The sequence below is a fragment of the Pleurodeles waltl genome, chromosome 9, assembly GCF_031143425.1.
Source record: "Pleurodeles waltl isolate 20211129_DDA chromosome 9, aPleWal1.hap1.20221129, whole genome shotgun sequence".
NCBI lineage: Eukaryota > Metazoa > Chordata > Amphibia > Caudata > Salamandridae > Pleurodeles > Pleurodeles waltl.
The window spans coordinates 344,937,105-344,951,113 of NC_090448.1; the positions used below are offsets into that span (position 1 = coordinate 344,937,105).

General features: G+C 47.1%; 1 protein-coding gene across 1 annotated transcript in view; it reads right to left on the reverse strand.

Annotated features, from left to right (window-relative positions):
* LOC138259296 (cytoglobin-1-like) overlaps positions 1-14,009 on the reverse strand; it is a 253,926-nt gene that overhangs the window by 128,541 nt on the left and 111,376 nt on the right. The window contains exon 4 of the mRNA XM_069206917.1: positions 1,458-1,565. Coding sequence (XP_069063018.1) covers positions 1,458-1,565 — 108 coding nt within the window. The remainder of the gene's footprint in view (positions 1-1,457; positions 1,566-14,009) is intronic.

Sequence of the window (14,009 nt, forward strand, 5' to 3'; positions counted from 1 at the left end):
GAGTGAGTAATCTCTGCATGGGGGTGGGGTTATACAATCGTGCTCTTTCTATGTGAACTTCAACATCCTGACCTTAATTCATCTTTCTTGCTGAGCGAGTTGCCATTCCTGACTGCTTCGTCCAGACTGAGTTTGATATGTGTTCTTTAAATACCATTAGGCCCACATAAGTAACCAAACCCACTCCTATTTGACACTGTTATTTCTTTAAATTCATACCAACATCCTTAAGTCTCAAAGGTTTTTACTTAAAATTAGGTAGTATCTTGACTAGTGAGCTATTCACTAAAAACAAGGACATCATCCTGAAATTATAAAAAGTTGCAACAGACAAACCACCAGTTGTTTGATGTGCTGGCACACCACTGATCCTGGCGACAAATTGAACTACGTACTGCGGAACCTGTATACGTCTTCCACTGTGAGGAAAGCGTTTGTGTGCTTGACTGGGTGTAGCTCGACCAGATGTTATGTGAAACAATATCTATGAAACTTAGGCAGTTTGCATCACCAATCAGAATATGAAACGCAGCAATATTAGAGAAGGGATGATGTTCTATCCATACGTTAGAGTTAAAATCCCTGAGATCTACACACAACATCATCAACATGGAGGTCCATAACACAGCTCACAGATGAACCTTTTGAGGAGATACAACCCAATAGCATATGTGAATAGGTACCGAAAGAATGCTAGAAATGAACCATGAGGTTTAGAGTGGAAGGAAGGGAGAAGAGGAATGGAAGACAGGGCTGTAGCAAGGGAATAATATGAAGAAATTACAATGGGCCATGTTACAACAAAAGAGGATTGCAAGTTATGAGGGAAATATTGTACATCTGACAATCTTATTCGTTCAAATTTCGTGAAATGGGAAATGGCTCAGAAAAAAGGTGGCACATGGTAATCAGCGCGCAAGACAGTGATTCTGCATGTTATGCTCTGATTCGAGCATGCGACTGCTTGATCGTGAGGGATTACTACATCCAGTGAACACCTCGCCCTCTTCTAACTGATGATTACTACATTTGGAGTTACGGCTACAACATTTTGAGACTCCTAGACTGATGCCCCAAAGAGTTACAACTCGCAATCGAAACATAGAATTTCAGCATACGTTCACAGGAATCCCGTAATAACGCCCATATTTATACTTTTTTAGTGCCGCATTTGCGTCATTAGCGGCGCAAAGTTACAAAATACAGTTGTATTTTGAAAGTTTGCAACGCTTTTGTGTCAAAAAGTGGCGCAAATGCGGCGCTAAAAAAGTATAAATATGGGCCTTAGTCTATCACCCTCTATGGAGTTCAAGGGTGAGCTATTTTATAGCTGACAGAAACTAATGATGGAAAAGGGGAATGGTTCATGACCCACATTAACGTTTTTAAAATATGTTTAACGTGAAGGTAGCCAAAACATTAGCGCTGTAAGAAGGTAATAGAAAAGCCACTCTTGCCTGAGGCCGTGTGCTTGCAGCTCCTTGCTCATCTTCAGCTGCTGAAGGTCATCAATGTCCCGGAACAGGAAGAAGACGTCTTTGCACTCGGGGTGAGTCTCAAATAACCTGAGGACGGATCAAAGGACTGTTGAGAAACTAAGAGAAAAATATATGTTGGCAAAACATTTCGACCGGGAGAACAAGCCACCCCATTCCTAGAAGAACCCAGAAGCAAATACCACATGTTCAACCAAAGACAACTGTAATCAGGGCAGGCTTTAGCGCTGGTGGCGCCCTGTGTGCGACAGTCTTCTTTGGTGCCCCCCAGTCCATGACCACCTCCGCGGATTCACTCACTACCACCCGGCAAATGTGCCTCTCATTTCTCCGTAGCCCCCCTTTCACATACATTTATTTGTTTTAAAGCGCTTGTAACGGCTGGCTTTACTAACACACTCACATAAAATATAAAATAGTTTTGTTCATTGCAGCAGGCACATTAACCCTCTGCGCTACTTTATGGCGAGTCAAAGCTGCCACTAGACAAAACTCCCATCTATCTCCATAGCAGGAACATTAATCACAAGGGGTGTCTTGACATTTTAATTTTTCTTGAAGGTTTGACGCACCAGGAACTTTTCACCAGGTGATTTCGTATCCAGGTTTCGTAAGTCTTTGGTAAACATAGCGCCCGTCTGAGGTCAGCACACTCCAATCCAGGTCAGCACCCGGTGCGGCCGCACACCTCGGACCGCCCTAAAGCCGGCCCTGACTGTAATCCCCTGCCCATCCTAGGAATAGAGCACTTTTGAGCTAGAAGACTGCCTCTTTAACAAAGCTACCCATAATCATTCCTCTCTAATTGAACTATGTAATAGATGAAGGCACAATGTTGTGAATAATCTCTTCCACACAGAGTCAGAATGTGGAATGTTGACGAGCCCTAGCAGGAAATGGAAAATCACCACACAACAATGGGAAGATACCCTTCTCCCTGGTATAACCAGGAAATATATATCATTTGTAATGTAAAACCCAGAAAAACACACACAAACGCCCACATGTGCGCGTGCACACACAAACACATGCATACATACACTTGAACACGAACAAAATGTGAAAAATGTGCAAAACACACGCACAAACGACACAACCAGACACACAATACATGCACATACACACCACACACACAAAAAACACACAAATAAGTGCATCGAAACAAAAATTTCTATGGAGCCCAGTGCTTCTGAATAATAGTGTTGCCAAATACAAAGGCTGCCTCGCGTTAATTCTATCTCATGCATTTCAGTTAGCATTAGCATTTGCGCCTGCTACATGCAATCACTGACACACACTACTGCAGTGGAAGATGTAAGTCCACACGGCTTAACCATAGTATTGCCATGTTGTGTTTTCATTTATGTTGCAAGATACTAATTTCAGCTACAAAATAATGATCACGTTTTTGCAAAGAACAAGCAGATGTACCAAAAAGCACACCTTCCTGGAACACACGGAATGTGGAAATGTTCCACTGTGCATCAAAGACTAGGGAAATCGTGGGTGTAGCTGATAACGATATTGCCATTTTGGGCAAACAAACATTAGCCAGGAAATGGGGGGAAGGAGAAAAACCAGGAACAACTTTAAACAGACTATATTTAAAAGACGAACATTCTAGCCTCAGTCCACAGGTGGAGGAAGCCTCAGAAGGTATGGCCTTAAAAATAAGAATATACTTTCAGAGATTGTGCGCTATTATTCCAGACTGTACGAGACACGACCACCAGTTAAAAACACCTTAAATGATCAGCACTTGGATGGTGTAGCTATGGTGTGGCTGGAACACCACCATAACCACATACTATGAGGGTCATTCTGACCCTGGCGGCCGCTGGCCGCCAGGGCCACCGACCACGGGAGCACCGCCAACAGGCTGGCGGTGCTCCAACGAGCATTCTGACCGCGGCGGTTCAGCCGCGGTCAGAAGCGGAAAGTCAGCGGTCTCCCGCTGACTTTCCGCTGCTCGTGTGAATCCTCCATGGCTGCGGAGCGCTCTCCGCAGCCATGAGGATTCTGACCCCCCCTACCGCCATCCTGTTCATGGCGGGAAAGCCGCCATGAACAGGATGGCGGTAGGGGGGGGTCGCGGGGCCCCTGGGGGCCCCTGCCGTGCCCATGCCAATGGCATGGGCACGGCAGGGGCCCCCGTAAGAGGGCCCCGCAAAGTATTTCAGTGTCTGCCTTGCAGACACTGAAATACGCGACGGGTGCCACTGCACCCGTCGCACCTTCCCACTCCGCCGGCTCGATTACGAGCCGGCATCCTCGTGGGAAGGTCGTTTTCCCCTGGGCTGGCGGGCGGTTTTTCAGCAACCGCCCGCCAGCCCAGGGGAAAACTTGTAATACCCGCCGCGGTCTTTTGACCGCGGCGCGGTATTTTGGAGGGCGGCATCCTGGCGGGCGGCCTCCGCCGCCCGCCAGGGTCATAATGAGGCCCTATGTGTGCCCCTTATGGTAAAGGAAGCAACACAGGCCACAAATGGATTGGCAGGCAGAAAAGTCACAGGCACCGATGGCTTATCGGCTGAATTTTATAAAGCCTATACAGTGATAATGGCTCCACACCTTGTGCCGGTATATGAAGAGGCCCTGGAGGCGGGTATGCCCCCACAAAGCATGCCCAAAGTAATGATAGTTGTAGTCCCCAAACAGGGTGCTAGAACTGCGAAGTGCCAGTTCTCTAGAACACTGTCCTTACTATCCTTACTAAAGCATGTTAATGTAATCCTAGCAAAGTTTATAGCTGGAAGACTGGCATGATCAATGGATGAGACTGCCTCCCAAATTAGACTGAGCCTGTGCTTGGTAGATCCACATCAATCAATGAGTGCACCCTATCTGCAATTTCACATCAGTTGAACCCTGTTCTTCAGGTAGTAGTTGATTTTTAGATGATGAAGAAGCCTTTGATTCTTTGGCACTGGCCCCTGACAATGGTACCCGTTTTTCTTATGCTATTCAATATTGCAATGGAGTCTTTGGCTTGTTGGTTGATAGACATATGACAAGTAATTTAACCTTCAAAAAGGGTGCTGGTCTCGGTGTGTACAGACGATAGATTGTTGCTTGTTAGAATCTATCGCCAGTCATATGTGACATAGTACATTTTGGAAAATATCCTGGAATTTCTATAAATTGGGAAAAGTCAGAACTCTTCCCTCGAACAAAAACAAGAGGAAAAAAAACTTAGAATTTTAATATGCTGTTGTGAAGGCACATCAAAAAATGAATGGATAAGAGTGCACAAAGACTGTCAGGTCATAATCTGATATAATTACTGGCCAATGATGGAGAAACTAAAATGAAACATAGACATCTGGATCAAACTCCCACTCTATCCCTACTCGAGAAGGTGGTCCTTCATAATTTCCTATATATCAATATTCCGATTCCCCTAATAAAACCTTCTTCAGCACACTTAAATCATTGTTAATGAAACTGGTATGGGGTTGTAAACAAGCATGAGTGTGTTGGGATCCCCATCATGCCACATGATAAGGGAGAACGTGATAGCTAGAAGAAGAATTTGGAGACGCCCCCTAGCTGACGTCTGGATGGAGATTCTGGGAGCACCAGGAGGGTGATACTGTCTCAGAACGGGATGGCCACACAGATGGGGGAGGAGTGATGAAACATACGGAGAGGTGGTGAGACAGAAGAGGAACAGCGTGGTAACTGGGAGTAACAATAGCACACCTCATAGTGCCAATGCTGTTGCCCATCATTTACTCCACGGACGCTCAGATTCCTTTTTAGGGTCCAGCCTGCGTTGCATGTGCTCGCGCATGCGTATCACAGCGAGACGCTTTAGTTATTAGAAAAGGGCTCGGAGCCCTGTCGACGTCACGTCAGTGTGTTTGATTGGTTTGTGGGCTTGCCTAGTCAAATCTGCTTGCTTTCATTAGTGGAAGGCATGCACACGTCATGCCTTTTCCGGTGGTTAGCCCTCCTCGAGCGCAGTGACCAAGTACAGAAAACATGCAAGGCTCGCTGTTTTATGTCGGATCGTGGACTACTTTTTCTCTGTTTTCCTAGCGCGATTTCGCTTGGCAGAATCCGAGCGCTTTACACAGTTAATTTCACTTTTTCGGGTTACGTACATAAAAGCACTTTTGCCGATAGATGAAAAGTCGTGTTAGGAGTTTACAACGCGACCAGCTCTAACATGAGCAAAGGCGAGACCCGCTGCATTGCAAATGCTTGTTCAGTTTGTGGCTGAGATGCCCCATAAACAGAAATGCGCTGAGGGATGAGTCCCATCTTCTTTTTGTCAGCACATAGGCAAGGTCTATACACTTATTAACCAGCTTGTGCACGGCCGTACGAGAGGTGATGCCTAACAGGCAATGTATGCCTTCTCTCCTTAGGGAGATACCTGAAGCTTCAGAAATTAATTCCACAACGTCATCCCAGTAGAGGTAGCTGGGGACAATACCACACCATATGTGTAAAATCCTCAGGAGCAGTGCGGCAGCGAGGGCAAGCCTCAGTGACCCCTGGGTACTTTCACCCCAGACGTTCAGGTGTAAGGTATGTGTGATGCAAATAATTGAACTGTGTATATTTTAGCCTTGCATTCGTAGAGATCAATTTATGTGCTTCCAGGCACTAAATCCATTGTTTATCTGGTAGTGTGACATAAAGAGCCGTGTTCCATTAAGCTTGGAGAGATTGACGGGGAGCTTCGCAAGCTATGTGAATAGAGTTACAGAGGTGTGTAACAGCTTTGTGGGTGCCTCCATGTGTCAGTAATGTTTGTAAGCATAAGGAGGTTTCAGGTTCATCATGTGTTTTTCCGCCAGGTCATATGCAGGTAACGGGTGAGAGTGGTGTAAATGAGAAATGAGCCCTGCGTAATACCATAGTCGTCTGCCAGGCTCTCAAAAGTACTGAGGGTCTTATCTGTGAACATGTCTCCCAGTCAGTGAGCCCCGGTTCGAGCCAGGCCGCAGCGTCTGGTCACATTTGTAAAACGTGACATCCCGGAAGTGCCCATAGGGGCAGTTTCGGTGCGTAACAAAGACAAGCATACCTTTTTGTCACATATGTATACCAGCACGTCCTGGCTACGAACACAAGTGCATTGCACTCTCTACCTGGTACCACTACATAAGAGCCCAGCAGCAAACATAGTATCGAAAACAGTGGCGTTCCCTCTAACCATGTGTCTTAGATCTAATTTATTTATGCCTGCAAGCCAACGCATGGGTCATTGCAATTGGGCTGCCGCATAGCAGTGTTCATAGTTTGGGGCGCCCAACCCACCACAGTCCAAGGGGGCATATAATTTAATAGGTGCCAACCAGGCCTGACCTTGCCCCATACTAACGCTGTCAGGAGCGCTCGCATATGTGCAAATACCCTAGTGGGCAACAGTAGTGGGAAGGTGGCAAATAAATACAACAATCTATGGAGGATTAACATTTTGGAAATAACCACCCTGCTTGTCAGTGAGAGTGGCAGAGACATACAGAATGATAGAGAGGACCTCACTCTTGTGAGGGCCCTGCCTTTATTACCCTCTAACAGATCGATGTCCAAATGGTATATTCTAACCCCCAGGTATTTAACAGAATTATAAGACCAGAGGACCAGGTTAGCAGGGTATGTGGGAGCTCTCTTTGTTAGGGTTCTGTACGGGCTGTGAATGGGAACAACTGTGACTTGTCCCAGTTCCCCTTCAAACTGGAGGCCATGCCATATTGCTGCAGTAATGCCATGAGATGGGGAAGCACTGTGGCATCATCTTGCAAATAAACTAAGACCTCATCTGCGTACAATGAGATTATATGCCAGCTTCCCCTGGCTCGAAGCCGCCATTCAGAAGTGCGCATCCGAAGTGCACAGGCAAAGCGCTCCATTGCAAGTGCAAAGATTATCGGGGATAAGGGGCAGCTCTGTTGGGTGCAGAGTCCTATTGTGAAAGAATCTGAGAACACATGACCAGTCTTCTGCCAAGCTAAAGGCATATTGTAGAGCTGGGCAATGCATTGAAGGAACTTGAGTGCTATCCCAAATTTCAGAAGAACTTTCTTCAGGTAGTCCCATCCCAGGGTGTCAAATGCCTTCTCTATATCTAGGGATGCAACCCAGGGGCTGACGCATGATGATTGCACCCAATCCATCAGCACGAATAGGTGGCACAGGCTTAGGAATGTTTTGATCCGTGTGTACTATTGATTGGACTATGGGGATCAGTCAATTAGCTAGTATCTTACACAAGATCTTGTAGTCAGTTTTCAATAATGAGAAGGGTCGGTAAGACAGCATTTGTCGGGTGTCTCTATCTGGCTTCAGAAATATTAGCAGTGCTGCCTCTCGGAGGGAGGCTGGAAGCACATCTGTGGTGTAGGCATAATTATACACCTTCAGTAAGAGCGGGGCAAGTTTGGTCTGAAAGGTGGTGTAAAACTCCATCGGTCAGCCATCCATTCCTGGGGTTTTGCCATGAGCCATTTGTTTAATTGCCTCTGTGATTTCCGTTACTGACAAGGGAGCTTCAAGGTCTGTCCACTGGGATGCCTGAAGCTGAGGTAAGCGCAGTGTATCTAGAAACGTAGTATTCTGAGCCTTATCGATGAGAATTATGGGTGAGTAGAGTTTGGCAAAGTAGAAGCGAAAAGCAGTGTTGATGGCCTCTTGGGCTTCCAGTATGGAGCCTGTCTCATCGCGAATGGAAGTGATAGATACCCTTGGGGAGTCTGAGCGCAGCAGCCAGGCCAAGAGTTGTCCTGCCTTATCATCCTCTGCATGCTTCCTGGCCTGATATTCATGGTAGTCAATTCTACCAAGTCGTTCCAATGCTTTTGTATGTGCTTTTGTATGTGCTTCACCCTGGGTATCTTGGGACAAAAAACAGTCAGGCTTAACTTAGAGCCATGGAGTCTGGCTTGTGCCATGGGGGCAGCTGCTGTCTTGTCACTTGGGACCAAGTATTCAAGTGTACAGGTCTCTAATTCCAATGTGAGTAATTCCATGTGTACTGTCGTACAGGAGCCAAATACTGTGTTAATTGTGTGTCCCAACAGTACCACTTTAAACGCGTCCCATTCAATACCAGGTCCAGACGCTGAGCCCTCGTTATCAGTAAAGTAAGAGGAGATGAGGGTAGATAGGGTGTTACCAAAGGGTTTGTCATGCACGTCAGTAGGGAGGCGCCAGGTAGGTATACAGGGGCACCCATGGCCCCGGATGAGTTGGGGCTGCAACGGGTAGTGGTCTGAGGTGGTGCGATCTAAATATCCAGCTCGGATAACTCTTGTAAGGGCTTCTGAGATGCAGTAGACAAGATCAATTCTTGTATGTACATTGTGCAGTCCAGAGTAGAATGAGTTCTCTCGAAGTAGGAGATGGAGGTTGTGCCATGTATCTTCTACTTGAGTGTGTGATGCCCTGCGCTTGAGGTATTGGATAAGTGCCACAGAGTGTGCCCCTGGTATCGGCAGGCAAAAGCTGTCACAGTCAAGGTCTGGGACACAATTAAAATCTTCCCTCTGCCAGTAACAGGGTGCTAGAACATTATGGATCAATGCTGGGGTAAGTAATTGGAGGAAAGATGCCTAATTGGTCTAGAGGGTATATAAGAAAACGATGGTCACGTGCAGCCCATCCAAGATCCCTTCCAGGATTGCATATTGACCGTCCGGGTCTACCCTGATGTGTACTAACTCTAATGGTGTACCTGGTGCCAGTCAAATCAGCACACCTCTGGTGTATTGGGAGCACGTGGGTCCACCAGTGTGCCGCGCCAATGAATATGAATCTTGTGTCTACGTAGGTATTGGTGTACACAGTAGCATTTCGTATAACTAGCCAACCCCCTTACATTTCAGGTCAGTAACATATATGGCATCCCCAGTCTAATGTGAGTTGTGTCCAGTGCTTAATTTGTAAATAAAAACTTGCCGGTGCCAAAGTTGACCTTTGAAACTCAGGGCTGCTGCAATTAAATGTGTGAGCATCGAATACTGAGGCAGCGTAAACCTAAAGCCATCTCGGGCCTCTTTAATCATTCTACTGCAACTCCCTGCTCCTTCAGCTCACTGTTGCAGCTTTCCGCTTTCTCCCTTTGTGACGCTTTCTTGTTTTTCTTTTCCTCTGTCTTTCTTGTGTGTGTAAATGCCTGATTCAGAAAAATAAGTGCTGACCCTCAAAGATATGTGCCACCGCTGCCTCAAATTAAGCACTGGTTGTGTTTATGCAGCAACATTTATACGACTTAACTTTATGACCAGCCAGCCACCCACCAGTTCGCTGTTCTCTGAAGGGGCAGGCGGGTGCGAAGGGTGGGGGCGGAAAACATTTAATAAAAAAAATAAAAAAATATAAACGTACCTGCTCCACTGCCGCGCTGCACAGCTCCTTTTTCCCTCGTCACTGCAGGCATAGACTCCCAGCCATAACTGTGGCCAATCCTGATGCTACTCAGAGCAACATTCGGATTCTGGGAGCACCCAGCCAGAGCACTGCCAGGCAGACTGAGAGCCTGTGCCTGCTCTCTCCAGCCCAGCAACACAGGGCCGGGCTGGAGACAGTACAGTGCCCATGTGTGTTTGGCCGTCCCAAGACAGCCGGCCAGACACACATGCGCACTGAGAGGAGTGCACAATGCACTCCCCTTATCCCCTTCATCCCACATGGCCTCACCCCTCTCACAACAAAAAGATAATAAACATAGTTTATTATCCTTTCATTGTAAAAGGTTTGGAGCTTCTGCTGCTGGTGGGGGAGCGATGCTCCTCCGCAATAGCGCAGGAGCCGCCCCTGCAACCCACTCCAGCCCCGTTCACTCATCCCCACCCACTTCCCCACCCTGTGGATCGCATACCATTCCTGTAACATATTAAGCAAACAAACAGTGAAAGAAAGAGGGAGCATCCCAGTTAAATGAGCTTATACCAACTTTGAACACCCAGTCTGAGGCCTGCGCACCAACGGGTGTCCGGTCAGCAGCACTTAAATGCAACAGTGTAGAACGTTTTAACCACTGAAAACTGTGGCATCAGGTTCAAGTTGGGCACAGGGTAGTATCGGCACTAGTTTATGGCGCTCCTGCAGGCCCCAGCCATGTCAGGTACACCCAGGTCGCCACTTCCGTCACCCACGTTACTCCAGCTTGAAGCAAAGTAGAATAACAAGTGAAAGGGACCAATGTGATCATGTCACTTCTTCTGCCGTCTGCGGGTTTACCAGTGGACCCCCCCAGTATAGCTTCCATCAGTCTGTGTGATGCTTGGCATTGCATCACAAGGGTAGCCAGCTTCTGATTCTGGAGGGGAAGGGGTAGACACTCTCTGTTCCACTTCAGCAACCACTTTCACTCTCTCTCTTTGGCTGCCTGTTCTCTCGAGGGGCCCACTAGAGAGTGTGACCTGCGAAGTCGGCCGTGCCTGTGCACCTGCCACTGGACAAGACATCCAATATCGTGTGCTATAAGGTGGCTATGCCTCTGCCTTCCAGCCAACCCCATGCCTCCTCATAGGTCGCACAGAAGGTGGCTCTGTTGCCATGCATAATCCTAATTTGTAAGGCATATTTAATATCATGGTCACAGAGGCACTGTTTTACTGCGAGAAAGAAGGACCTCAGTTGTTGTACTTCTATCGTATGGTCATGGTCAGGGTAAATGTTTATTTGCACTTGTTCCACAGTCCATGGGCCCCCCGTTTGAGCGACCTGCAGCATTTGATACCTGTCTCTATAATTGAAAAGGCGAGCATCTATTGGGTCGGGGGGTACCTGGTGGGGGGGTTGGGCGACCTGCCATGGACCCTGTGGTCTCGTTTCACTGAGAAAAAGGTGGAGTGCTTGTCCTGCAGAATTGTCATTGAGAACCATTCTGAGAGGTAGAGTTACATGTTAGGACCTTTGATTTTTTTCAGGGAGGCCCATTATTCGTACATTATTGCACAGCAACCTGCCTTCTTGATCATCTGCTTGCTTCCTAAGGAAGGCCATTTCCACCTGTAGGTCTTTGATGTGTGCAGCAGTGTTGGAGACTGTCAGCCTGATGGAGGCTAGGCTAGATTCAGCTTTCTTGACCCGCTATTTCAGCTTTTTGTGGTCTTCCCTTAGCAGCCCCATGTCTATCTTGTGGGCATCTATCTTTGGTTCAAGCATGGTTTTAATGTCCAGCACAGCTGCCAGGATCTCATTGAATTTACTCGAGTGGACAGGTAACTTAGGGCCAGATGTAGCAACTTTGCAAATTGCGACTTGCAATTTGCGAGTCCGAGCGACTCGCAAATTGCAACTCGCTATTTGCAATGCAGAACGGTGTCTCAGACACCGTCTGCGAGTCGCTATGGGGTCGCAAAGACCCACCTCATTAATATTAATGAGGTGGGTCGCAAATTGCGGCCCCATAGCGACTATGGGCACTCACGGGTATGGAGGCCTGCTGTAGTCAGCAGACCTCCATGTCCGTGACTGCTTTCAAATAAAGCAGTTTTTTTTTTTTTCAAGTGTAGCCCGTTTTCCTTAAAGGAAAATGAGCTGCACTTAAAAAAAAAAACGAAACCTTTTGTTTCAGATTTTTTCAGGGCAGGTAGTGGTCCCTTGGACCACTGCCTGCCCTGAAAAAATATTTTGGGGTCCAGTCACAAAGGGGAAGGGGTCCCATTGGGACCCCTTCCCGTTTGCGAGTGGGTTACCATCCACTTCAAGTGGATGGTAACTGCGACTCCATTTGCGACCGCGTATGCGGCCGCAAATGGAGTTGCATACCACTGCGACTCGCAAATAGGAAGGGAACACCCCTTCCTATTTGCGACTCTGAAATGCATTTTGCGAGTCGGTTCCGATTCGCAAAATGCATTTCTGCATAGCAAACTCAGGTTTGCGACTCGCAATCGGCGATTTTCGCCGTTTGCGACTCGCAAACCGTTTGCTACATCTGGCCCTTAGTCTTAACCTCCTGCAAGGCATTGCAAACTTCTGTCAGTTGGCCCTCCTGATGTGCCAGGCCCAACCAGCGGGGCCCTGTCCTGTTTTGCGCGGACCATGAAAGTGTCCCTTGTGTTTTCTCGGCACAAGATAAGTGCGTGGGCAATCCCCAATGTCCCTTCTAGGGCGCGTGGTTTTGTGCCGGCATACGAGGGGCGGTCTCCATACAAAGTGTCATCTCAGCAAGCTTGAGCAGTACAGATGTAGCCCCTATAAATAATCCGTTTTTGGTGGTCCCACCTTTGCCCAAAGCAAAACTTACACCAAGCAATTTAAGGGAGTCAGTTCAGTAGAGAGGGAGAGAGTCAGTCGCCCGGTCGTGGCCTCTCTGATTCTCCAGGGGCAGGGGAGGGGCCTCTTCACGGGCTCCACAGACATTCAGGGGGGCTGTTACGAGGTTGTTGGTAGTCAACTGGCATCGGCAGTTGGGATATCTGTTCACATGGCCGGAGGGCCGCAAAGCTCCACACAAAGCGACTTACTCGGTCACCATCTTGGCTCCTCCCCTACCTGATGCATGTTAGGTAACCATAAGTTTGTGTTATTTTTGTTTTCTCGCATATTTTGTTATACATTTGCTATCATACAGGAAATCGTATCCCCCTATTTGCCGAAAGTTGCCTTTCACAAAGACTAGTCTGTGTGACACTCTATCCCCCACACAGCTCCTGCCACGAAGAATTATTAGAACCACAAGTTAACATCACAAACTCTATATGCATTATTCCTGACTGCATACTGGTACTTTGATGGGGAAAGGGGACCGACAATTGGAAAGATATAAGGTGAACTGTGCTTATGATATTTCTGTGTTCAATATTTTGATAAATATATGTTGCCGCAATGATGCTGAAGTTAGTTGTTTAAAACTATTATTCTCCATCGTTGATGTACCACAGATTGCATTGAACTTATTGGGGTGGTAAACCGAGGACTATGATATGTACGTCGTATTCAATGTCACCAAATGCCAATAAAGATATTTTAAAAAAGGGAGAATTTGATGTACCAGATCTAGATTCTTACTATCGTGGTACCCAGGGACACTACTTCAGACCTTGGTTTTAGGCGAAACAAACAATGCCACGCTTGGGTAGTACTTGAAAAATAATAAGCAGAAGAACTCTGCAAACTCAGCTTCTGCTAGTAAAGCTCTAGTGGAGAAAGGGGATGATGAGTGTGACCACTACTTGCATGGCCTGAAAGAGGATGTGCCACAATGCTGGTTTTAAGCAAGTACACTGGCTGGTTCTCCCTCTGTTACTCATTACTACTGCTGACAGACGAGCAGTCAGTTAAAAACTCTATAAAGAAGGTGGGAAGCCTACGTCTAGGTCACTTACACAATGAAGGCACAGTCATATACCTTGGAAAATACAAATCAGACAGACACTTCCAATCACTGGGCATCTTCGCATATTACAGACAGAGATATGCTGCACATACTAATATAGCAGACTTCCTGGATGAACCTTCTATGTTTAAACCCCTGGTTCAGATCATGCAGTCTCCAGACTCGAGATGTTGATTAGCTAGACAACTGGGAATGTTGCGAGAGTGCTG